Source organism: Bombus pyrosoma, linkage group LG4 (genome assembly GCF_014825855.1).
Source record: "Bombus pyrosoma isolate SC7728 linkage group LG4, ASM1482585v1, whole genome shotgun sequence".
Classification (NCBI taxonomy): domain Eukaryota; kingdom Metazoa; phylum Arthropoda; class Insecta; order Hymenoptera; family Apidae; genus Bombus; species Bombus pyrosoma.
Genome location: NC_057773.1, coordinates 11,786,081 through 11,811,113, shown reverse-complemented (window position 1 = coordinate 11,811,113; position 25,033 = coordinate 11,786,081). Strand labels below are relative to the sequence as shown.

The window sequence follows — 25,033 nt, the reverse complement described above, 5'->3', positions numbered from 1 at the left end:
CGTTTTTTCGTTGTTTGCTTCCATTTCCATTCTCGTACGCACCAGTGGTTTATAAGTCGAAACTCTGATCGTAGATGGCGCTCGTGTTTCGATATTTGCTTCCATTTCCATTCTCGTACACACCAGTGGTTTATAAGTCGAAACTAATCGTAGATGACGCTGTCTACTCGAAAGTTGTAAGTTTTAACCTGACCGTAGCTGTAAGGAGGTTATGTGTTCATTGCTTCGTGCGATAGTGAAGGATTATTTCGAATGATGGCCAACGATCACGGAAACGATGAAAGAGGTAAAAAGCGAAAGAAGAAACGATCTCAAATTCAGATGGCAAAAAAGTTGGCACGGCAACGAAATCATGGGTCCGACGTAGACTCTGAGACTTACCAGTACATGGTGCATATCCTGGAGTTAATGAAAAGCGACTTCTCTAGTACCGAAGAAAAATTGATATTTGTGAACAACGTGTACGAGCAAACTCTTGGCCACGAAGTCGACTATGCCCGGAATCAGGTTGGTTCCAGGATACTGGACTCGCTTTTAAAGTATGCGAGGTTAGAAACGATCGAGAGGTTAGTTGCTGCTTTCAAATCTACTTTGCGACCCCTCAGTAGCGACACGTTCGCTAGCCATGTTTTGCAAAAAATCATAATAGTTTGCGCCGATAGAGGAAACAGAACCACGATTTCGGGATCGTGCATCGAACGAGATGCAGATATCAATATAGAGGTTAAAGATTCGGAAATAGAATCTTACAACAGCATCGTGTTGAAACTAAGCAAATATTTTGTCAACAATATAGAGGAGTTTGTATTCGATACGTATGCGAATCATGTTTTGAGAACTGTCGTAGAATGTCTCGGCGGACTGATCGACAAGCCTGACAACAGTGCCGATAAAAAGAAGGTGATATTTGGTGAAAGACGATCGGTCATACAAGAGTACAAAGACTTATTATTCGAAACGTGCAACAGATTGTACAGGTGGCCCCAGTTTCTAGAATTTGGTCAAGACGAACTTACGTCTGGATTATTGCAAAGCGTCTTATATTCTTTGAACGATACGTTCCCGGAATTGATGGAAACGTACATTAGAAAAATTACGAACGAATGTTTCAAGCCTGGAAAGGGGGAGCAGGAACTGCCCAACATCTTTCACGCAGAAAGTTCGACCAGATTGTTGGAGGCTTGCCTATCGGTAGCCAGTCCCAAATCTTTGTATACGATTTACGAAGAATATTTTTCAGGTAATCTGGAACGGCTATCGTCGATGCGGAGCACAAATTTCAGCGTACAGCGGTTATTCGATCACTGTGCCGTGAAGGAACATTTCGAACAATTATTCGAAGAAATTCACACACATTTCGCCGAACTCCTGGACAAGGGTCATACCGGTGTTTTGGCTAGCGTGGCGAATGCATGCTTGAGACTGCAAACGAAACAAGGTGCATTTGTAACCGATCTGTTGAAAGTTCTAGGGTGTGAAGCAAGCGAGAGACAGCATGGAATCGTGGCGTGTATAATAAGCCTGAGAACGTTCGAACATTGGGAAAATTCGAAAGGGAAAGAGGAAAATGATTTGAATCGTTCGATCAGCTTGCACGGAAGTTTGATCGTACAGGACATTCTTAGGTTTAACAAACCCATAAAAATGGTTAATTCTTTGTTGGAAACAGACGTAGAGGAACTAGCGAGAATATTTGAAGATCCGAAAGGCAGCCGCATCGTAGACGCTTTTATGGACAGCAAATACATCGGCGAGAAAAGCAGGGAGAAGCTTGCGAAGAAATTGAAAGGATACTGGGCGCAATTAGCTCGCAGTACACACGGCTCCAGAAGCTTGGACAGAATGTGGGAATGGGCACGTCTAAATCAGAGAACGTTGATCATGGAAGAGTTAGCGGCAGTCGGTGAATCCTTACGTTCGACCAAATCCGGACAAATCATGTATAACAAACTAAACGTTTTTCTATTTACGAGAAACAAGAAAGATTGGATGGAAGCGTTAGGAAAGGAAGAAAAGACGAGAGCCCTTTTTGTAAATATAATTGGCGATAAGGCGAAAAAAGGGAAATAACGTTTCTCTATGAAATATTGTTTACATTAATGAAATGCCTCCGTGTGTAAAAAAAAAAAAAAAATAAAAGAAAATAGAAAGAATATAAACGCAGAAGAGAATGATGCCAATGCTCGTTCTTTAAGCGTTATGACACAGAATAATCATGTATTTTCTTAATTCGTAAATACAATCTATAGAATCCATCATACATCCCTGCAACTTAATACAGCTAGAAAAACATACAACGATTCGTAGTCTAGATTTGAGCAAAGTCCTCTCCTAACGCGCGCACGACTGATAAACTCGTTTCATCTCCCGACTCGACAATGACTAGACTCGTAAACGTATACATGCGTTTATACACCGTTACGCGTATAAAATAAAACATCGTATTAATCTATCAATTGACTAGGAGAAAGATCGATAGCGCACTACTTTACGCGGTACATCGACTTCGGTAAAAGAAGAGGGAAATTGAATGTATTACACCACGTTTCGTGTTACTTATATTACGGCTCTAAGACGAATAAAACAATAACGATCGTGGAACAATAACGGAAAATTATCCTAAACTTGTTTCGACGAAACACGCGAAATACCCCGCGTTAAAGGTAATTGTTTCTTCATGCTACATGTTCGTAGAGACCTAGAGAGCGTACAACGTGTCGTCATTTTCTTTGTTATTTTGTTATCATTCTTCGTATTTTATTTTCTCGTTTCTTTGGTAGCGTAAAATCACGTACTATCATAAAAATTACGTTTATGGGATCGTTTGCTGTTTTGGGCGGCATTATTTCGTTTGTCTTTCAATTTTTATTCGTACCTTCGCCGTACGAATTATCGAAATATAGCAAGAACCGGCACTATTCTTATATTTGATATTTGCAATATTTAAAGTGATCGTTTATTCGAACCATCTACGATCCGAAATATACATATATACACTTTGTATTATTTATCTCTACTTTGTCGCTTCGATCAAATAGCAATACAACAAACCGTTACACGTACTATCCTAGAGAAGAAATTCGACCAACGGTTACACCTACGATCATAGAGAGGAAAAATTTCCGTTTTATCCGCATGACGTACTGTTCCCATAACTTTGCGTTTGTAGATACTCGAGGAATTGCTTCAGCCCTTTAGTTTGACAACGTTACCGACGAATGAATTTCGGAAAATATACGCAACTTTGGCTCGTAGAAATATGCAACGGTAGTAGTTAACGGTAGTAGAAACGCAACCGAGTGGCATATGGCCTGTACCAAGTAGCTAAACCAGTAGAAATGGGAAAGGGGCAGCGAAGATGTATGATTCGACATAGAGGAAGTAGCGTATGTATCGCGAGCGCGCGGTGTCTGGCGGTACGAACGCCGTTAACATTAACGCGAATCGTATTGGACCGGTCTAGTGAATCGTCGGAATCGATAGTAGTTGCTGTCGTAACGTCACTTCCCTTTGGTCGCGCCGCTGGCCGGTATCGGTGCGGCGACGTTCGCCTCGTTCACGCTAGCGGCGATTCTCGGCGGGCTGCGAGACGCGGACCTTCGAGGTTCGCGAGGCGGAGGATTGTTGCACGTCGCGTGGTGACCTCCGGCCTCCCAGTCTCGATGTTGACAGAAGGAGCCACAGTATCGCGCTATTCCGCAGCCACCGCATGTTTCCAACGCTGGTCTGCCACAGTTCCAACAACTCTGAAAACCGATTTGACGGTGCGAGCAAACGGTATGATCGGCATCGCGAGTATGCCGAAACGCGGTATATACTCACAGATCCCGAGACGGTTTGCAATTGCGTCGCTGCTTCCTTTTCGTCCTCGCTGATCGACGGGACCGAGTTGGAAACGGAATTGGTCGGCGTGGTGGCAACGGTCCTAGCGTTCGCATCGACCGCTCCATGGTTACCATGTACTCGAAGGTACGATCCTTGGCGAAGGCCGCCGCCGTGGTTTCTTTGAGACAACGGAACATCCAGCATTCGATGAACTCGTAGGCGTTCGTTCGCTCTGGACTCGGCTACCGCCACTCTCACGGCGCGCTGTACCTCGGCCATCACGGCCCTCTTCACGGCCTCTTCTAAAAAGACGAGTGAGAACGGCTGGATATTTCGCGTGTTCCATCGAAACGTATTTGACAAATAGATTGCATTCAGACGAAGAAAGAGAAAGAGAACACCAACCGTCTTTCCTCTTCACCTCCGCCACTTTATCCTCGATCGCTCTGATCGTCTGAGCCACGATCTCGCCGGATAATCGTTTCAAGCTACCCTCGCGATCGCCCGTCGACGATTCTACCTGTGAACCGTTGGTCGATGATGGATTGTTGCCGGCAACGGTGGTACCAGTACTGCCGCCATTCTGAGCTGGCACGGTGCTCGTGGCCGCTAAGGGAGGCGCCGGCGTCGACGCTGCGAAACATCCGCGAGTCTGTAGTATGGCCAAAGCTTTCTTCGTCTTCTCCACCATACCAAGGATACAGTTCAACATCATATGAATGTTCTTCCATTCGTCGTCCAGGCTTCCGTTTTGCGTTTGCACGTGACTTATTTGTTGCTGCTGCTGTTGCCGGGCTAGGTGATGAGAGCCGGAGAACGCGTTCATCTGATTGATTTGCACGGAACTAGTCGGTATCGAGCTAGAACCGTCACCCTGGCCATGACCATGAGCGTGGCCGTGAGTTTGACCGTGACCATGACCGTGACCGTGACCGTGACCGTGAGCATGACGATGTCCGAGACCCTGGATCGATCCACTCGACGAATGAAGCGGATGATACCAGCAATAAGGGGAGGAACCGTCGCCAGACGGTTGCTGCTGCGGTTGCGGCTGATGATGATGACTCCATGGATTCGTCAATCTCTTTCCATAGACCGGTACGTCCTCGAGGAGAGCGGCGCCGTTCTCGTAATACCTGCGATATTTCGATCAGGTAAACGAAGTCGTAAACGCGACAACGAAAAGAAAGGGGACGAACGAGGAGACAATCGTTCGCAGAATCGTACGCCGTTGCGTGGTGGCGTACAGCTCGGAGGTGGGAATCGAATCGTGAAAGTGGTGGTGCGGTGCAAAGGGAGAATGTAGGCTGCATTAGTAGAACGTTGATAGGTAGGTACTCGAGGCAAGTTTGCCGGTAGTCGAAGGGTAGGGAGTAGGACGGCCGGGGTGTTCGAGAAAGGTGGTGCCCCGATGATATATGGAAACGTCACGAGCAGACATATCGAGAGGAGGCCAGGCTGGCTGCGCCAACGCGCACGTCGCGTTTTGTCGCCTTTGGATTCGCGTCGCGTCGGCGCCCATTTCTCCAGCCAGGCGAACACATCCCATTCCGACAGGAAATACCAAACATCCTTTATATACGAACGATCGATCGATTCTAGATCACGGTCGACCGCGATCGTCTATTCGCCGAAACATCGGAGTGTTGGCATCGCGCGGACGCGTGAAATCCTTCACCGATCGATCGTTCGACTGCCGAGGGGTTTCGATAAGCGAGCCATCGTCTCTCCATCGGTTCGCCAAACATGACTGAGAAATGCAGGCTCCTGGCCAAGATTTTACCGAAACCAGCCGTGCCACGCATCGTCGCGTTTGCGGCTTGGCAAACGTACTACGTACGCGCGCAGGTGCGTGGCGTTCGTTACTCCGTGAATTATCGTTATAGACGAACAAAGATTTCGCGCGGTCGTGTTCGACCGCGAGCAATTTACGCGTCGCGATTTATACGTTGCCGATACGTTCGCAACGTCATCGTCGTTGCGTGGTTATCGCGCGAGCAAATCGATGGAAAAAACGAATGAAACAGATCGCGCCGAAAGCGATCGGTACCTTAACGCGATGCCAAAACTTACGGTGTATCGGAGGCGCGTCGTTTCGGTGCGTGCGATGTGCCGCTGGAATAATGATGGAAACCGGGCGTAGCGTTGTTCGTGTGCTGAATGGCGCCAATACCAGGGTTGGAGTTGGACCGTATGCCGTAATGAGCAGGACACTGATTGCCGCCGTTTCCACTTACGGCTCCGTTGCCGGCGTACTCTCCGAAGATCTCGACGTGGTCCGACGCAGTCACCAAACCTACAGCCTCCAGAACCGCCGCCTCGTTCGATCGCAAAAACTGCGCGCAACTCTGTGGAAAAGAGAAGCAAACGTGTACTTGATCGATATCCGTTTTACGAATGCCGACTCGAGGTGACGGTTGAACGATCGACCGACTCGATTTGCTCGTACTCGGCTCGAAAGAGGAAAAGAAACATCGATCGGTTACGATTCTCCGATATTTCCGAAGGCTGACGACTTTCGTACAAAGTTTCCAACTCGTTAGCCTCCTTTAAGCCGCGTACTCGCCAACCTAGGATTTATCGCTTCTAATATCATATCGGAGTTCTTCTCCGTCGGCGGGTTTCTTGCTTTCGCGACTCTCAATTAACACGATCAACGATTGGTAAAGTTACGCGTGTAACAGCACGTTGGATCGAATATCAGCAGCTATTCGCTTCCTGTACGAACGTAGTACACCGAAGGAAAGGAGCGAACGGAAAGGAAGGGTGACGGCTGGCGAAGGAATTAATCGTCGTCGCCCCTCGTTCGATATTTTACCGCTAGCTGCCTCGAGAAATGTAAATCCTTCTTATTAATTTGCAATTCGTTGCCGCGCTACGACTCGCTCCTCCGTCTCCTTCGGTACACACTTTCCATCCTTTTGTCTTTCGCTGATCTCTCTGCTCTTTTCCTCTCTTCTCACCTCCGGATTCATCCGGTCGTCTTCCATTTTATTTTCGTCGTCTCGAGAGACAAGTACCAGCTGGGAACGGTAACGTAGTCGAAAATCTCTTCCGTTCATTTTTCCAACCAAACTTTATTCTTCCACCTAATTGCCAGAATACGAATTCCAATTTGCCACGAATCGTCTCGGTCTTGCGTATACACGCGCGTTGTTCTTTCACTTTGCGTAAATTTCGATCGTCGTTGCAATCGTCGAACGCATCGTAGTTTACGGCATCGTTTGTTTCAACGTTTCTCACGTGCCACGGTTTTCGATCTTCTAATTCGTTAAAAAAAGGAGAAACGAATAGAAAATCTGGAAAGAGAGAAAGAGAAACAGGAAGCGAACAAACGTGGCGTCGTCGACGTGGTTGACGAATCCCGTTTTTCGTTAAGACGGAGACTTTTCGCGTTGGTCTTCATCTTCGATTCGGTCGTCTATCGTTCCGTGAAACAGGCTGGCGCGCCTCACCCACGAGCCGCGAAGTAGCCTGGGAAATTAAAACAGGTCGACAGCCGGTCAGCCCGAGTTCTGTTGATTTTACCCGCTACTCCCGAACGCGTTTACTCTCCTCCGTCTTCGTTGTAGAAAATTTAGCGACTGTGTGCGTGATATAACTCTAACCTATATCGGAGCACAGCTAGTCGACAGCAGTAACCTTCGAGGCGATAGAAATTTGGATCGGGAGGAAAAGATAAGCAAAATTTCTTTGCGCGAAGAGTTCTTCGCCAGCCGAGTACAAATCGAGTGGAACTCACTTGGTTGGTTGCTCTGGCAGCGTTGCTCAAATCTCTCTGCAGGGATGGCAATTGTTGTTTCAGATGCGGCAGGACGAAACCTTTCAGGGAATAGTTGGTCGCTTCCTGCAGGGCCGAGTGAAATTCTTCCGCGGTCATAGTGCCGCTCTACAAAGAGAAAAAGTCGTCCGTACAGTCGGCTAATTGTCGGAAACAAGAAGCGAGGGTAACTTTACGTTTGTCACGTGCCACGATGTTTTACGATGTAGCACGGGTAGCAGGTGTCGCGTTTGTGGAACGCACGCGAGCTTCATACGCGCCCGATCGCGTTATACGTACTCGGAATATTTGCCAGAGTTTGAACGAGCTCGAGACATTCCGTATCGCTTGGACAGCCATTGGATTGTTAGAGCGATTTTCGTTTGTTCCTCTTATTAGAAAAAAAAAAAAGAGAGAGAGAGAAAAGGAAAGGCAGGGAAGAAAGCAAGAAAGAAAAGCGATTGTCTGGTTTTATTTGGCGAGAATGCATTCCACGTTGTTCGTCGTTGCTCGGGCCAACTCGCGTGTTACGTTCCCTTCGAGGCAACTTCGTCAGCTGGTACGCGCACGTTACTTATGCTCGGGTCGGTTTACGATTACTCGCGATCGTGCATGCTACGACCGACTAGCAGGAAACACGCGCAGCGACGGGTCACGCTAAATTCGTAAGGTTGGCATCGACGGTAGCGAACCGAAGAAGCGAGGAGAAGAAAACGTGTGACGGATTTACCAGAAGCGCCAACACCAGGGTAAGCACAGTGTCGCCGGTGTCAGGAGAGATGCCCGTAGCAAATTTCACGACGGTACCGAGCACGCTCTTGAGCTCACCGTGACCGGCGAAAACACCGGCGATGCATCTGTTGCCGGTGCTAGTAGCAGCGTTGGTGGTGCTGTTGCTGCCGTTGCTGTTCGACGGTGCAGGTACATCGCTTTGCTCTTCCGTCCTGCAGTTGGCCACGGATCCGTTAGCGCTTGCACCGCTGCTACCCACGCTGCCACCGCCACCGCCGGTACCGCCGCTTCCAGCGGATCCAGTCGCGTCCTCCGATTCGGGTTTGAGGTAGTGCGACGGTAAAGGACTACCGCTGTCGGAGGACGCCGAGCAAACAACGATCGCTGTTCCTTTGTGATCTGCTCGAGGCGTGCCGTTGCTCTGTTTCGGTTGTCCGATAGCCGGTACCGCGGTTGAAATCTTTTGATGATGAGAGCAGGGCGAGTGAGCTTCCGGTTGAGCATCTTCTCGCGAGACCTTGTCCCTGGCTGCCGAGGACACTGAAACAAAATATTCGTTGGTTCGTTCGCCACGCTAGACGGAGACGGGATTCGCGCAAGGACATCGTCAAAGGGGAAAGCTACGATTTGTTTCGTTAAAGTGGGGAGAGAGAGAGAGAGAGAGAGAGAGAGAGAGAGAACGTTTAACGCGGCAAAGGGACGGGGTGCCCGCAAACGTCCTTTGTGCTCGGTACATCCGGGGAACCGTCAACCACGGACCACGTGAAACGGGCAGGCGAATCGGCCACTCGTTTACAAACGCGTTGATAGGCGCACACACTCGCATCGGTGCGAGGCACAGATGCGCGTCAACCGTGTGCTCTGTGCGTGGGAGCAGCGGATAACATGCAATTACGGGCCGTGTCATCCACCTTGCCTTGTTCCCATTCCGTGTACCGCGCGTTATCTCGCGGAATGCCTCCGGCTTCGTGGTATGCGTGGCAAAACCCGGCGTTCGAATACGTATGCCAATACCGAAAAGTTATACGACGAACGATCTCGCGTCTTGTCGTTTCCTGGCCCTGTCATATCATCGTCTCGCCTGTCTAGCAGCAGAAATCGTCCGATCGCGCAACCGTGACTACGCTTAATCGGCGAAACGATATTCCTTGCCTTTGTTTTCTTTGCCTATCTTCTCCCTTCGCTGGCCAGCGCTCGATCACGCTACACGCATCTACGCCTCCATCGCAAACGCGAATCAACGCTAGGCGCGACGAACCGTGTAAAACAGGGAAAGGGTCAAACGAAAGAAGGTCGCCGCCGCTACCGTGTCACTGCCACCTGACGTCGGTAGCCAGCAGCTAATTACCTGTATCCGAACTCGGGGTAAACTACCTAGAACGCACCTTACGGTCGTCGTGCGACGGCATCGATCGCAAATCCAGTTCGTAATATCGCCCCGCCCAACGACCCCCGATCGAAAAATTCTTCCTACGTTCGTCGTTCCTGGGGCCCTGAAAACGCGTAAAGGGGACAAGGAACTGGGAAAGAAAACTTGAATAGCGTGTGCGTATTTCGGAAAAATCTGCAAGAGAAAATGGAGTAACGAGAAGATTCGTAGACGACGATTCCTAGCCGTATATTATTGGAAACTCTTACACGAAGCGGTTATCGAAAGAGATCGGTTAGTTGGGGGAGAAAAGCGTTCCGAGAAACGCGTATCTCGCGGTAGCAGCGGTGACGGCGGCGGCGGCGGCGGCGACGGCAGCACCTGGAGCACACGGGAGAAGCAGCGTGGAGGCGGTTCGTTGTCTTCGTAGACGACCGTTGCACGAGTACCAAGGGAGATCGATAAAGCGCACGTGCTCCACTCGGCTGAGAGTCCCTGGGTGGAAGTAAGTACGCTGGGACTCAGCTGTCGCCTCCTAATTGCCGGGACAATGCAACAGATGGCTTTGATCGCAATCCCTTCCTAGCCGCACCCCATGCTCCCCTATTCGCCTCTCCTCCCTTCTCCCTCTCCCTTTCTTCTCTCTGCACCGTCTCTTTCGTCTCATTTTTCCGTCTTTTTTCTTGCCTGTCTCTGCCGATTTTCCGAATGCTCGTATCGCTCACGGTACCACCTAGCGCATCCTCGATCTTTCTTCGCTGTATCGTAAGCAACGAGGTGGTTAGCCGCTATAAGGTACGAATACGACGGGTCGTCGTACGGATCCAGCGAAATCGGATTTACTAACGCGAAGTTTAACGCGTTCGCGTTCGATTCGCATCCCGGAGGAAAGTTTCACGGGGAATCGCGTGTGTAACGTCGACTGAAAAGAAAGATAGATGCGTTCTATACGCTGTAAGCATATCCGGAAGAAGAAGGTGCGAGGAAGGGAACGAGCGCGCGACTACGAGCCGTGGTACGGGTGACTACGAGCCGTGGTACGGGCGACTATCGCAAAATACCTCGAACGGCAGCGTCGGGGATGCCGACGGTGTACCGGATATGATATCAGCCTCGAGCAGAATCCCGCTGGAAGCGTTGGACGTGCCTTATCGCGTCTGGTCCAGGCAGTCAGCCGGTTCCACCAACAGACCTAACCAACACACCGAGGCCGACCAACCAACCACCCGGCCTCGCTGACTGTTCGCAGGAGTTTCCGCGTCGACCGTTCTACGATCACGCACACACGTTTCCGTTGGCTTACGGTGCACGTGCTCCACTTTGCGCCATCTTTTCTTTTTCTCGTTTTCTACCACCCCCCCCCACCCCTTCGCCCGCCTCTTTTCCGTACGATCATGCTTTTCCACGAACAAACGCGGTCGCGCTTACGTCAAACTTACCGAAGAGATTTCGGAGGAAATCTGGCACGCGTGTCCCCGATCACCTAACCAGCCGTCGCACGCGTGTTCCACGAACTTGACAGAATCGAAAAAACAATCGATTACGAATACGAGACAGGAGGATGGAACCCTGTTGGGACGAACGGACCATGACAGGCCTTTGACGAGAGAAGCGGCGCGGCCTTTTTTCCCCCAGCCCCACTCCCAAAGTAGCTGCGGGCTCGAGTAGCCCGTCTGCTAGATAACCTGTTCAGTCTGAACGTACGATTCGAACGAGAGCACGGTCGCCGACTAGATATACGGGTACCCCTATGCAATATCCCGAACTAACGTTCGATGCGCCCACAGCTAACCCGACCGAACGTTTTCGCGCGCCAACGCTCGAAACACGCGCCGATGTATTTCTCTTTCTCCACTTTCCTTTCTCTTTCTCTTTTTTCATCCTCTCGGACATCGGTCGTGGCCGTGTCCGTCTGGCGTACGAGACGGCCGAGTGGTTACATGTCTTTTGCTCACGGACCATCGCCACAGATTCGATCGGTCGAACGAAGAAAATAGAAAACACGCACCCTTGATCTTGGTCTTGAGGTCGAGATCGACGGGAAAGGGATCGGCGTTGACCAGGACGGAAGACGCTGGCACCGATAGATGACAAACTACGCCGGTAGATTGGTGCAGCGTAGAGGTGGTCGCTGGTGACGATGCGTTCGGTACGGTGGTCGTGGTCGGTGGAGTGGTAGCGACGCTCGGAGCTACGCCGCCGGTACCGTTGACGATCGTGCTCGAGTTGGGCGCCGTTACGATGCTCGCGGCGATTGCCAGCGACGTTGACGTTGTCGCCGTCGTGGTCGTCGTCGTCGTGGTCGTCGTCATGCTCGTCGTCGTGGTCGTCGTCGTGGTCGTTGTCTTCGTGGTCGCGGTCGTTGTCGTCGTTGGCGTCGTCATCGTTGTTGTCGCCGTCGTCGTCGCCGACGACGCTTCCGACGATTGTTGGTAACCGAAGTATTCCTTGGCCTCTTCCTTCACCTTGTGCAGGGGGGTACTGGTGGTTGCCATTCCATCCTCCACCCTCATGCTCTCGTCACCCGACTTCTTGCCTGTTCAACATGCGATCCATTGATTCGCTATTTTTTCGACGAGCGCGTATACGCGTTTTATCTTACCGAAAAGCGGAAAAATAGCCGCGTGCTATCTAAGGCTAGAATCGGTCGGCGCGTCGATCGCGTTCGGCAAAGCCCTGCGGAGATCGGAGAAGGAACCAAGCCGAAGATACAGGCGGGCGATCGCGCGTCCGACCGCGATTCGTATTTGATCGATTCCATTTCGCGATTACCTCGACGCGCCGCGTCGCATCGCGCCCTGCCTCGACGGTCGCATATTTCGCGTACGTGCTCGCCAACTAGCAGCCGACCACGCATACCGATGACCGATTTTAATGGAAGCGGCAGTTTTACAAACCAGCCGGGATCTATCGCGATTCGGCGATTCGACGACTCGCTCTGAATATCCAAATAATTGAACGTTGCAGAGCGGCGAACCGAATAAATAACGGCCGTTAAGCGCGCGATTAAACGGAGAATACAGGGACGATCGCCGTCAGGCGTTTCCGTCTCGAAACGAAACTCGTCCACGTAAACTCCTACAACATATTTTCCGATTGTCAAGAGGAAAGAGGGAAGCCTATAGTCGCGATGTTTCGCAATTCGAAAAGTGGGACGTCGAAATGGAACCTAGAGCGTAACCGTAGACGCGAGACTGCCTTCGGGGTAGCACATGGTCTCGTTATTAACGCGAAATGCAAAGAGGAAACGAACGACGAAAGTCGCCGATTGGTCGACGCCGCCGCTTTTCTCCGCGCGAATCGTAAAAACGATAACGAGCCCCCGATCGCGATCATCGGCCGAATTGCCGAATAAATTAACGGCATCGTCGATCGCCTGGAGCAAACTGCTTCTACGCCGTAGAATTTCATTGAAATTAACACGGCGACGCCAGCGATCGACCTACGCGGCGCTTGAACGTCCGGGCAAAGTTTTCGAGCGTTGCAGAAAAGTAATTATCCGGATTAATTTCCACGTTGACCGTAACGAGGGACGCGCGGCGAGTCGGGGATACCGGAGGTGGGAGCGGTTTGCGAGTCGCGCGTACCGCTCTACGGCAACGCGATGCCGTGTACGATTTCGTATCGTTGGAAACCGAATCGGTGCGTCGATCGGTTCACGAACGATATTCGTTCGTGGATCGCGCGCGCGAAATCCTACGAACGCGATGGTTGAGCGCGTCTCGCTGGAAAGCGCGTAACACGCTCAACCTGTCGACCGGCCTTTATCGCGACAGATGGCTCGGATAATTTTAATCGCCGTCACGGCCCGTCTCTCCTTCTGTTGTTACAGATGTCTGCAATTTACGCGACCCGGTTGTCGCAAGTCGCAAGTGTTTCCACGTATATACGTATCGCGTATGCGACTCTGTCGAGAGTAATTACCTCGGAAAATCCAGTCCCGAGTATTCGTAGCTGGCCCCTTCGATCTATCGAATATCGCGAGTCGACGCGGGTGGAATCGATCGGCGTTTCGGAAAAGCAAGAGAAAAGAGAGGAAGAGGGAAAAGAGGAGGAGGAGGAGGAGCCGGGGGTAGATGCGCGGCCGCGGCAATTCGTTAAGACGCTTAGTTAAGCAAACAAGAGCGCAGAGTCGGTGGGAAACGATATACGTGCCATGGCAGAAAATCCAAGGCTCTACCGTCGGTAATTGCGCGCAGCTGTGTTGTGCGCACGGGGATACGAACGCGAGCTCACGTACGCTTTTTTTCCCGATCGAACCGCGCCGCATCGAAGGATTCTCGTTCGCGCGACCCTTTCCCGCGGAACGTTTTCCCCGCTACGCTTTCCCCGGTGAGAGCAACGAGGATCGAACGAGTGAAGGACGCGTAAGTCCTTCTGCGAGTTAGCCAAGACAACGCCGACGACAAAGAGTAGGTTTGGATCGATCGCGAACACGTTTCAAAGGAAACGGCTTCGCCATCGCGGCAGACTGCGCTTGTGTTTATACATATGTCCTGCACATGGTACGGTGCTCGTCGGAGAGGAGATGGCGCACGCCCGCGCGGCCGGATAGGAACGCAATTTCCAATATTAGAACGGGCAACCAAGAGGAAGCTGCCAGGCAACCGGACCAGATGTCTGCCGTACTGAAAGACCGCGTCGCGTACGTTTGGCTTCCTTTCATTACAAAAATGTCACGCACAGCCATCGTGTGTCTTCTTGCTCGCACCGGCCTTTGACGGAGGCGCTTTCCCCCACTCTTCCGCCCGCCTCCTTCACCCTCTTGTTCGACCTCTGTGCGCGTCATCGCGTAACGAAGAATCGCCGCGGAGCACACGATCGAACGGCATACCTTTGTCGAAGGGAAATCTCGAGCGGAGGTTGCCAAAGCGCGACTATCACTTTTCCCACCGCAGAACGCTCGTTACGCCGCTGGCAAGAACCTCGGCCGGGGCAACCAGTTGCGAAGCTCGAACTCGTTCGCGTTACGAAGATGTCACGAACAGACAAAGGTCGCGTTCAGCTCGGCATTTGACGTTTCGCTCGTTGCGCTCGCCCACCTATCCGGCTTCACGGTCGGCTCTTCGCCCGGGGAAAACCATGAGAAATTGCGGTGTACCGAAAAAAGTGCGCGTGCAGCGAATTACGCGTTTACCAAACGTATTCCCCTCCCAGAACCTGTTCGGTATCTCTGTTATTTCAGCAGGATTTCTTCTTTCGGAAGACTTTTATTTTATTATCATAGTCGACACGTTGTTGCGCGCTTAATCGATTTGCCCGCGTTTTCCTGCCGCACCTCGTCGAGAAAAACTTCGTCCAACAACAAGCGTGCAAGCCGGCTGTCGTTGCAACGCCTACTCGCGCTGTGAAAATCATCGATTTTCTCTGAAGCGTCGAACTTGTCCACGATAGCTGACCAGCTCCGTTGATTGGCACGGGACATGCCAGGTTTACCAGGTAGCGCGGAGAGTAAGCGCGGCTAGGGTCGAGCGGGCAAAGAGCAAAAGAAAACGAGAGAACGAGGCTGGCAGGGAAAGGAAAAAGAAGGAGAGAGAGAGAGAGAGAGAGAGAGAGGGAGAGAGAAGGCGCGCAAGATTAATAATATAGGAAAGCCAAAGCTATGCCACCCTCCGACGAGCTTTCCTCTGCCTCACTTCTGTTACCAACAGTTAATCGATATAATACTTGAGATGAGAGTATAGCGGGCCAACGCTAGCGCGTGTCTCGTGCTGCTACGTATGGACGCACACGCGACTGAATTTGCGTCCACGAGCACAACCGATCGCGTTTCCGTGTTCGCCGCTTCCCGTTATCCACAAACGTCCATTGCGCGTTAATCGGATTCGCCGAGTACGCCAAGTCGATGGCTCTTGCCCGATCGATCGATCGATCGATCCGGTTCAAAGTGCAACGTGCACGCCACGCGTTAAGCTACCAACGTTTCGCGATCCGATTCTCCGATTCTGCGTCGTGACTCGATTTCTTTCGAAAACTCGGAAAAGTCGCTACAGAAACGACAGCGAAAATTTATGCAGAAAAGTTAGGTCGTTTCATTCGCTTCGAACGCAACTAGCTGCGACTTTTCTCCTTCTAATCTTTACGACCTCTGGAAGAATTTCAAGCGTCGCTAATCGAAAATCGCAAGAATTTAGTCGTCCGCCGAGGTGCCGGGTTCGGGTTCGAGCAACGGGTGTGTGCGAATATCGCGTATCGTTTGATCGACGGCAAAATGGTTAATGGTCGATGGTTAATCGCGAGGAGGTACGCCATCGATTATTGACAAATATCGTGCGAAACGATGCACCTGGCGCTTTTCCTGCTTCGGTTTTCTACTCACTGGTAGCCTATCTATTTCATTTGTCGAAAAAGAACCGAGTTTCCTCGAGCATCGTTTCGGCTGGTTGCCTTCCACCGTTTCTCTCTTCCTTTCGTTCGACACACACGTGCGCGCACGAGACGTCGTCGTTCGTTTACTTCGACGAGAACGGCCTTACGACGGTCGTGTTTCATCTTATTCGTATTCCGGACAGTATCGCCGCGTTCGTTTCCTTGTTCTTCTCTTTTTTCCCATTGGACCGCGTTGCTTTGCCGTCAATTCGAAACGCAAAGTAGTTAGGTTTTTAAATAGATTCGAACTCGTCGAACACCGTCGAGCGCGATACGCGTGAAATTTGCTCGTTTCAGAGCTACTAGAATCGAGAAGATCCGCCTACCTCTTCCGATCACCGATCGGGGGCTTTCGGTGCTGTCAGCCTGTTGACGATCAACCTTCGGGAAATCCAAAAGGGCTGCAGCACGAAACGGACCGCGCGATTTCTCGATCGTTGACGTCACCGTCGGTCACCGGCGACACCGATCTAGCGAAATCGTCGCGATCGGCGCGTGACCACCACAACCACGCGTTTCATCGCGTCCACCGTTTCCCTTTGCAAACGATCGCGAACGATCGAACGACGGCAGCAGCGGTAGAACCACGAGGCGCGAAAAGAAGCTGAAGAGCGGAGACAACGAGGAAATTTCGCGGGCGAGTAACAGAGCGTGCGCGATAGGAAGGAACGCGAAGCACGGACGGCTGTCGCCAGCCGACTGAACGTCTCGTCGCGCCGGAGAACTGGAAGAACGGCGCCGACCGGAGGTGGACGAGGAAGAGAGGTGGTGGCTTGCAATCTCTACCACGCAACCTCTACTCTCGCTCCGTCGCTGCACCGGCAATTCTGCCATCCGACGTCCTCTGGACCATCGAAACAATCGGCCAGGAACAGGCGGGAACCGAGAGGTACGCGACACTCGCTACGATCTTCTCGGTTTTCCATTAAAATTTTCATCGACCGGATCGGTAACGGATCCAAGAACTCACCACCACGTCCGATGGTCGGTGATCGCAAAACTAAATTCAAGGTAGACGTACTTACGCGTTTGAAAGCTGCGCGAACGAACCGCGGTAATACGGCCGGTATATATATGCACGCGTGGTTATCGTAAACGGGCTAGTTTGCTCTTGACGCGTCGATATATTCTCGCGAAGAAAGTCTCTGCGGTTGAAACTGAGAAATAGCTCGCCATCCTCTCGTCTTCCTTTCCTCTTATTCTCGCGACGATCTTCGTACGTCGCGCCGTATCTCTCCGATCGGCCAATTTTTTGGGTCTCGCGCGACTCGCGTACCACGTGACCGAACCAGAAAACATCGCCGGTAAAAAGGGATAATCGAAAGAAAGAAGAGAGAGAAATCGAAGGATCGTCCTAGTTCCTTGTATCGATTCTGCATCTATCGATTTCGAACGCGTACGCGTGTATATCGATCGGACATTCGATATCGTGATCGATCGGCTTTCCGTTTAGAACGTGACAACAACGTTCGCGGACGCTTCAAACTTGTAAGTATCGTGCACGCAATCGAAATCCGTGACCATGGCCACGCTTCTCTATACTCCGGACCAACGCCAACTATCTATACGCGTATGCGCGCTAGATAGAATATCTCTCTATCCCTGTCCCTGCCCCTGCTTATCGGCACGAATTCATGCGCGACCACACCAACACACGCGCGCCGCTCTACCGGCCTATTATACGTATTATTAGCACTCCGTCACGGTCCTGTCATCGGCATGTACGCTCCTCTACGTGCGCGCGTCATCGCGCCGAAATTCCTGAATAACCTCCACACCGTATTCCGTACCCCTATCTTCCGTCAATTTTCAACGGGCCCCGTTTCCCACTTTTCCTTCCGTAACGAACAAAGATCATCGCCTCGAATCCATACGACGTAACAACGAGTCATCCGTCCAATCGTAAGAAATCCGAGTTGCATATATCGTTTCTCGATGCTTTGCCGGCTCGCGATTATTCGTAAAGGAATGACGAGCACGACTGTTAGTAGAAGGAAGAATCGCGCCGTGCCCGATAGTCGGACGTGTTATTGCTATTCGCGCGCGATTGAATTGCGTTAGGATTTCGACGCGAAGTTCGATACGTCGGACGAGTAATCGTAAGTTTCAGCGACGGGTGATGCCGTCATTCGCAGGCAAACGAAACTTGCGTTTTACACGCCGATTGGAACGTACCTCTGCGCGCACTCGTAATTTACGACTTATCGGCTCTGATCCGAGTAATTTTCGCGCTTGTGAAAATTATACCGACGTAGCTCGTGTTCGTCCAACGAATTTCCTCTCCTCGCCCCCTCTTTCTCTCTCTCTCTCTCTCTCTCTCTTCGTTTATCCCTACCCACCACCTCCCCTTCCCTCTTTTCGCTATCTCGCTCACTCTCCCTTCCACCATACCGTGGAAGTGACGCACAAAATCGCGCTGCCGGCACGGGCTGGCTTGTACCGAGATGTCGATACCACGAAGAGCGGATGTCAATAGCACGAAGTCACTCCTTTCGCGAGAGAGAAACCGCGTCAGCCGATTTTACAGCATTTTCGCGGTACTGTGTAGAAAAACGCACAACCGTATTGTTGCTCGATCGACGATCCCCCGATCGGAATATGCGTTCGCGTAGCTATCCGCGAAAATCGATCGCGCCGCGAATCCAACTTGCGGTATGAAAGGGCCAACTTTTTAACAAAAACTTTTCCAAACCTTAGTTTTCTAAGCTTCTGGAAACTCGTGTCCGCTAGAAGCTGCACGCCGCGCCGCTTGTTCGCCGGATCGACCCTCTTGGAAACGTTCGATCCGGACCACTGTTTCTGACACCCTTCATCGAGTTAACGGGTATGCCTCGGCCGTGCTTTTCTATTACTTTGCGCCGCTCAAAAACGGATTCCGCTGTGTCCGTGACGCAGAATTATCAAGATCAAGTACAGTCTTGACGACAAAGCGTTGCACCACGAGTGCTGGTGCATGCAAACTATCGCGCCACCGAAATTTCCATGTCTCTCGCACTTTACGACTCTTTCCATCCCGTGCTGCTCTCAACAGATTCAAAGAGGCTCCTTCACCGAATAATTACACGACTAGCTTCGTTGTGTCTCGCGTTCACAAAGAACGCGTATTGTATTACGCTACATATACTTGCTCAACAGTCTGGCTGCTATACAGTGTGGCCGCGGTAAAAACGAGAGCGACTATCGAACGAAACAGGTGAGCCGGATAAAATTAAACAGCTGTTTCCTCGTTTTACCGAGCCATCAGCAGCTTAGAGCTTCTTCCTCCTGGGCTCGCGTCCCTCTTCCATCCGGTTATGGTTTGGCCGACTGAATTATCGTGAAGCTCTTGAAATTCTCTCGCGTAAAATCGATTGAATCTATCGATTCGTTGTTCTGAAATGTGCCTACGATACATGTCGTTTAAACCTTTTCTCTGTGTCTTTCATTCTATATCTTACGATAGATCTTTACCGTAGTAAAATACTCATCCGAGTGTTGTTTCGAGTGTCGAATTGTTAATTGTTCGTGCAATGTAAGAAGTTGAATCGAGCATCGCGTAGTGAAAAATTGTGCTCGGAAACTTTATCATCTTATTTTAAAATTCCGAAACGTCCTCGAAAATGGAACAGAGCGAGAGAGAAGACGAGAGAAAGAGAAATTGAGAAACGGATAGAAAACAGCTGAGACGCAGCTGGTTTCTGGCATCGCGACGGCTGGCGTCTTCCGCGCGAAGAACGTCGCGCCTGCCTTCTGTATATACGTGCATATGTGTGACGTGTGTGTATAGTACAAACCATCCATGGTAGAAAGCAGAATCGAAATCGCTCCTCAAAAAACATATTTAGAGGAGAAACAATAAACGATTTTGAAAAGTTTTACAATTCGTGTCAGAAATCCGAATGAGAAAAATATAGGAAGAACATTTATGTAAAAGGCAGTGGAACGTTTACATTAGAAAATTAACATAGATGAGTTCATTCCGTTAATAAATTTCACTTCAAAAAATGGCCTGTTTAACGTATATTCTTTCAATGGCCCGTACCTCTAATGGACTCGTTGCTTGTCATGGTCCTCATCGGCACCTGTTATGTATAAGTAGAAACACCGTCCTAGCTATTCGAGTGTCGATGTTTGATACGACGTATTGTGCGCGATAATTTGTAACTGCTGTGTAAACTGGCTTCGTCTATTAATCCTAACGATATTCGCGCGCGAGACGTCCAGCCAGACTCTCTTGTTCACATCTTTACCGACATCTCTGAGCTTTAACGGAAACTACGAGTCACCGGTAAAATCGATGCCGTTCGAACATATTTCCGATTATTCTGTTTCGTTAGAAAATATACCATTTTCTTCAAAATCCATCCTATAACACGCATTGTACTTACCGCTACGAAATGATCGACTCTTCTACAGTGTACAAATAATACTTTATTATTTCGTCGACACTGACAAAATTCACAGATTTGCAATTTACAAATATGTATACGGTTGCGCGTACATCTACTTCTGTACGTTGTGTATAATCGAAACTTTCCAAATTTTCATAGCCGGTTGCCACCGATGGAACTAAACCGTTATTGTCGGCTAACCATTTTCGCGATAACGTTAACGTATAAAATATCAATCTTCTCTTTCCTCTCTTTTTATTATCGTTCCTTTTTTTTCTTTTTTTGAGGGTATTCTTCTTTTTTGTAGTCTTCTAATTTTCTAACTCTGGAACAAATGCTTTAACCAGTATCGGACGTGCAGGACGAAGTTTCGGCGTTACTGTGATCGTTGTTGCTCTCCGTTGATGAACTATCGTTGCTCTTTATTCGTCGTTTCCGCAGCTTTGCAAATTGAAACTCCTCAACCGGCACTGTACATCAACAATTGAAGTCGGTATTAGTTTCGTTTACGTAATTGAATAACGTATTCGGGAAAAGGAACGACCTCGTATACCCTAACGAGTGGGAAATAGATCCAAGTAAATTACGTCTAACAAAATCGAAATATAACATCTGTATTTTTTTCTTTTGTTTTTTTTTCGTACTATTTCTAAAATTCATTTCATTACAGTGTAACTCTTACGTTACAGCCATAGCGTACCGAAATCGCTTTAAACCAACTCGTCAAGCGATACCTTTCTGCTACATTTCGATATCTACCACTCTGCTATCACGCGCATCTATCACGTACCATGGCTGTAACATGTACATCGTTTTACGCTAACAACGCTTAGAAAGGAATTACCTATGTACCTCTCCACCACAGGACAATAAATACTGACTTAATTGCTTAATATATATCAAAGTGTTGCGTCTTATTGGCGAACCGTTCGACAATAAGACACGTGTGTTATTTACGATACTTTTCATGTTTCTTCAAATTTACAGAAATTTCATTAACTTTATGTACTACACACACACACACATATATATATATATATATATATGTATATATATATTTCAATTCGGTGTACAAGTCGCAACGAAACACATGCGACGTATATTATACGAGTATAAAGGATTTTTAAATAAAAGTGTTGCATCGACCAACTGATCACCTTCTACTGATCAACTTCGTATTACAATTTATTTATCAAAAAGGATTAACATTGTTGAAAATCTTCGTTTATAATTGAATATGTATAATGGCTATCATTATACTTCATTTATTCACTCATAATACTACATACTACCGGAAATTTCTTTCTAACTGAGCGAAGAACATTAAAAATGGTCGTACAGATAAGTACACATATCACAAATACAAATGTTGAATCTCAATAATTATTTCGTTTGGTTCGACGAATGATTTTAAAGAAATTTAATAAAAGAAATGAAAAGAATAAAAAGAAGAAGCATCGTAAAACTTTAACAACGAATAACTTGTCACAATGTAAGTAAATTTCTTATACAGTAATACGATTACTTGTACTGCTAGTTTGGTTACCATCAGAATCTGGATCTCGATCCATAACGGTATTAGAGGCGCTTGGTAGTGGTACTATTTCAGGTTCAAGCGGTTTTACAGGGCAATCTACATCTTCGACGATTACTTCTTCCGCTAAACTGCTTCTTACCGCTTCTATGTTAACAAAATATATCACGCTAACATATCATCAACATACCATTATTCACATGTATGTTATTAAAATAGATTACATATATAACTAGCTTACCATTAAATGCTTGTGGATATTGCTGACTCAGTTTGTTCTTTACGATACGAATTCTTTTGAAAATATAATCCAGATCTCTCTTCATTTCCACTAATAATGTTGTATGTTTTTTAAACTCATTGCCAGCAGTTTTAAATCTATTTATCGACAACTGATTGCAATTGGTCAACATCTCGTTGGTTTTTTCAAACCTCTGCAACCTGTGAAGCAATAACTTAGTACATAACAGACACGGTAAACAGATATTGCATATACACTGGTACTTGAACAAATATTTGGAGAAGTATTCTTACATTTGCTTTTGTGCTCTTATCATAGATTCTACATCCTGTTGATCAACAATTCCAGCCAAACCCTGGATAAATACCTCTGGCGCTGTATAGTTTTGGAAGCATTCAAAACTTCCAGTATCAGATTCTGGTGTACCTTGTGCCGTTGCCATCTTTCTTCTTTTTTCTTTTTTAAATCTCACATCGTATAAATACGATATTTGCTCGTGTACAATCTTAACGCGACCATGTCTTTCTGCCTCAATCAAGTATTCTAATCATATTGCTTCTTTCTATAATAATTTACACGGTAGAGTGTACATTTGTTTTTATAAATCTTTATCGAGTTCGCAGTAATGATTGAAGGGAAACAATGTTCACATTATTATAAACTAATTGTAAAGGAATGAACTATAGTTAAATGATGAATCTATAGACGAGTAAGCAATGCAATAACATAAGTTTTGTTTGCTTAAAGTTGTACGTCTTTTTTTTTTCAGAACTTTTGTCACATATTAATTCAACGTTAGCACGATATATACTAAACACTACATATTATTGGAACTGCTCATTCTTGCTAACTTGGTGATGATCGATGATACACTTACTATTGTATTTACATGGCAGAGACGTCACGTTTCAATTTTACACAAAATCAAAGGAAATAATTTTTCGACAAATAACTTTAATGTTCGCTTTTCAACATGATTTTATATAATCGAATTCACTGTGTTTTCAACTGAACTAAATGCAGTACGTGGCACGATAGTACATATTAAACAAACCACACGCTTCACCTTCAACAGCTGTTCGAAGTCAAATGTTTTCAAGAAGGTTGGTAGAAGATTCAGCATTCAAATTTCCACAGTGACTGTTGTATCCCAAACCGAAGCTTCGGAAATCTTGTGCGGCAAATAATAATTCGAAGAATCACTTGTGTCTTTCGATTCGGAATGGCACAAAATATAAATCCATTTTATTCGTCTCAAAATGCTCCGAGTAAAGCTGCAGAGGAAAAACAGAATATACCAAAAGACAAGCATGCAGTTAGTAAACGGTACGCCAACTTTTTCGAATATTTAAAATACACAATTGATCTTGCTCCTATATATTATTTATTTATTACCATTCTTTTATCTATAGCCATCCCAGATTTTTTTCACTTTATACTAAAAATTTCATATAGCAAATACGTATCTTACTGTAATAGTAATACTAGAATACATAACCTATTCACAATGTTTGAGCGAATGATTTAATATTAGCTGGTTCTTAGATTGCAAGTAAATATCCTTGGGCATAATTATATTTTATGCTAGATTTATCCATACAATCGACTTTTTCCTATGATATTAATAAGGGCAAAATATATGCGTATAGGTTGCAAAAGGAGCTCATGGTTTTGATGATGAGCACAGAGAAAGGTGTTTCTGCCTTTCCAGATGGAGAAAATCTATTCAAATGGATAGGAACCATTACAGGACCAAGGGATACGGTAATAATTGCTCTATTGATAATGAAAATAGTAACAGATACAACAGAACTTTTATTTTCATTTATTGTTGCAGGTTTATGCTGGTCTTACATATAAATTAACTTTAGAATTTCCCCATAGTTACCCATATAGTGCTCCAATTGTACGTTTCGCTACTCCTTGTTTTCATCCAAACGTGGATGCAGTGGGTAATATTTGTTTGGATATATTAAAAGAGAAATGGAGCGCTTTATACGATGTGCGTACTATATTGTTATCTATACAATCTCTTCTTAGTGGTAAGTAACTTTGGATCGATGTTATGTGAAAAGCTGGCAAACAAATACCATAAACTCTGTTCTTTCTTTTAGAACCTAACAATGAGAGTCCCCTCAATCCACAGGCAGCAAAACTATGGAACGATCAAACAAAGTATAAAAAACATTTAACAGAAGAATACCACAGAACTTTGAACCGCGATCAGCAAGATTCATGATAAGGGTATTTTTATAATGATCATGGCTTGTTCATTATTTTTATTTCTATCAATGTTACATCTAGGTATAAGATATAGAAAAACAAAGTGCACCGAATTTATGTACTTCATTATAGAAAATTTCATCTCCTATTATCTTTTGCACTCGTATATTCTATCATGCAAAAAGGACATATAAACACTTTTTATATTGTTCATCGCGATCATATTTGTTATATAATTTCGTCAGTCTGTCTTGAAAATGTATAGAAATTTGTATAATGCTTTTAAGACTGTATGCGGATTAAACATTTTTATATCGTCAATTTGTATTAGAAGCTTTTATTTATTTTTATTTTTAATATATGGTACATTGGATATATTTTACGGTTTTCATGCATACGAGTGACAGTGATCATTGACGTTACATTATCGATAATTATTGTATATTTAAAAAATAAATATTTTAAACACTAAAATTATGAAATTCATTATACTTTCGCAAACTGTTTTGTTCAAAAATAAATACATAACGATTTTCGTACGTTTAAGTAAAGTCGTATTATTATATAAAACTGTACTTAACTGATTGATGTTAGTCATCTTCAAAGTAAC

At 47.2% G+C, this 25,033-nt stretch overlaps 4 protein-coding genes across 11 annotated transcripts; 2 read left to right on the top strand and 2 right to left on the bottom strand.

The window, feature by feature from the left end:
• The first annotated feature begins 98 nt into the window (after nucleotides 1-98).
• LOC122566995 (nucleolar protein 9) lies at nucleotides 99-2,260 on the top strand. Its single transcript, XM_043725039.1, has one exon. The coding sequence runs from the start codon at nucleotides 253-255 to the stop codon at nucleotides 2,068-2,070; it is 1,818 nt and encodes a 605-aa protein (XP_043580974.1). The 5' UTR covers nucleotides 99-252; the 3' UTR covers nucleotides 2,071-2,260.
• On the bottom strand, nucleotides 2,190-20,299 carry LOC122566991 (protein CBFA2T3). Of its 7 annotated transcripts, none has more exons than XM_043725020.1 (8): nucleotides 20,077-20,299; nucleotides 11,695-12,222; nucleotides 8,316-8,857; nucleotides 7,568-7,714; nucleotides 5,899-6,173; nucleotides 4,231-4,961; nucleotides 3,823-4,127; nucleotides 2,190-3,746 (listed from the first exon to the last, which is right to left on the bottom strand). In XM_043725020.1, the coding sequence occupies exons 1-8, from the start codon at nucleotides 20,108-20,110 to the stop codon at nucleotides 3,501-3,503; spliced, it is 2,808 nt and encodes a 935-aa protein (XP_043580955.1). In that variant the 5' UTR covers nucleotides 20,111-20,299; the 3' UTR covers nucleotides 2,190-3,500. The 7 variants fall into 7 exon arrangements, with proteins under 7 accessions (XP_043580955.1, XP_043580959.1, XP_043580956.1 ...); XM_043725024.1 differs by lacking the exon at nucleotides 20,077-20,299 and adding an exon at nucleotides 18,748-19,209; XM_043725021.1 differs by lacking the exon at nucleotides 20,077-20,299 and adding an exon at nucleotides 16,382-16,921.
• A 146-nt stretch (nucleotides 20,300-20,445) lies between these two features.
• On the bottom strand, nucleotides 20,446-23,404 carry LOC122566999 (kxDL motif-containing protein CG10681). 2 transcript variants are annotated; one of them, XM_043725046.1, is made up of 5 exons: nucleotides 23,267-23,404; nucleotides 22,494-22,762; nucleotides 22,201-22,400; nucleotides 21,972-22,106; nucleotides 20,446-20,895 (listed from the first exon to the last, which is right to left on the bottom strand). In XM_043725046.1, exons 2-5 carry the CDS (start codon nucleotides 22,640-22,642, stop codon nucleotides 20,765-20,767), a joined length of 615 nt encoding a protein of 204 aa, XP_043580981.1. In that variant the 5' UTR covers nucleotides 22,643-22,762; nucleotides 23,267-23,404; the 3' UTR covers nucleotides 20,446-20,764. The 2 variants fall into 2 exon arrangements, with proteins under 2 accessions (XP_043580981.1, XP_043580980.1); XM_043725045.1 differs by lacking the exon at nucleotides 23,267-23,404 and adding an exon at nucleotides 23,078-23,219.
• LOC122567000 (ubiquitin-conjugating enzyme E2 C) lies at nucleotides 23,391-24,897 on the top strand. The gene is made up of 4 exons (XM_043725047.1): nucleotides 23,391-23,526; nucleotides 23,850-23,964; nucleotides 24,038-24,242; nucleotides 24,315-24,897. The coding sequence occupies exons 1-4, from the start codon at nucleotides 23,423-23,425 to the stop codon at nucleotides 24,437-24,439; spliced, it is 549 nt and encodes a 182-aa protein (XP_043580982.1). The 5' UTR covers nucleotides 23,391-23,422; the 3' UTR covers nucleotides 24,440-24,897.
• Nucleotides 24,898-25,033: the final 136 nt, after the last annotated feature.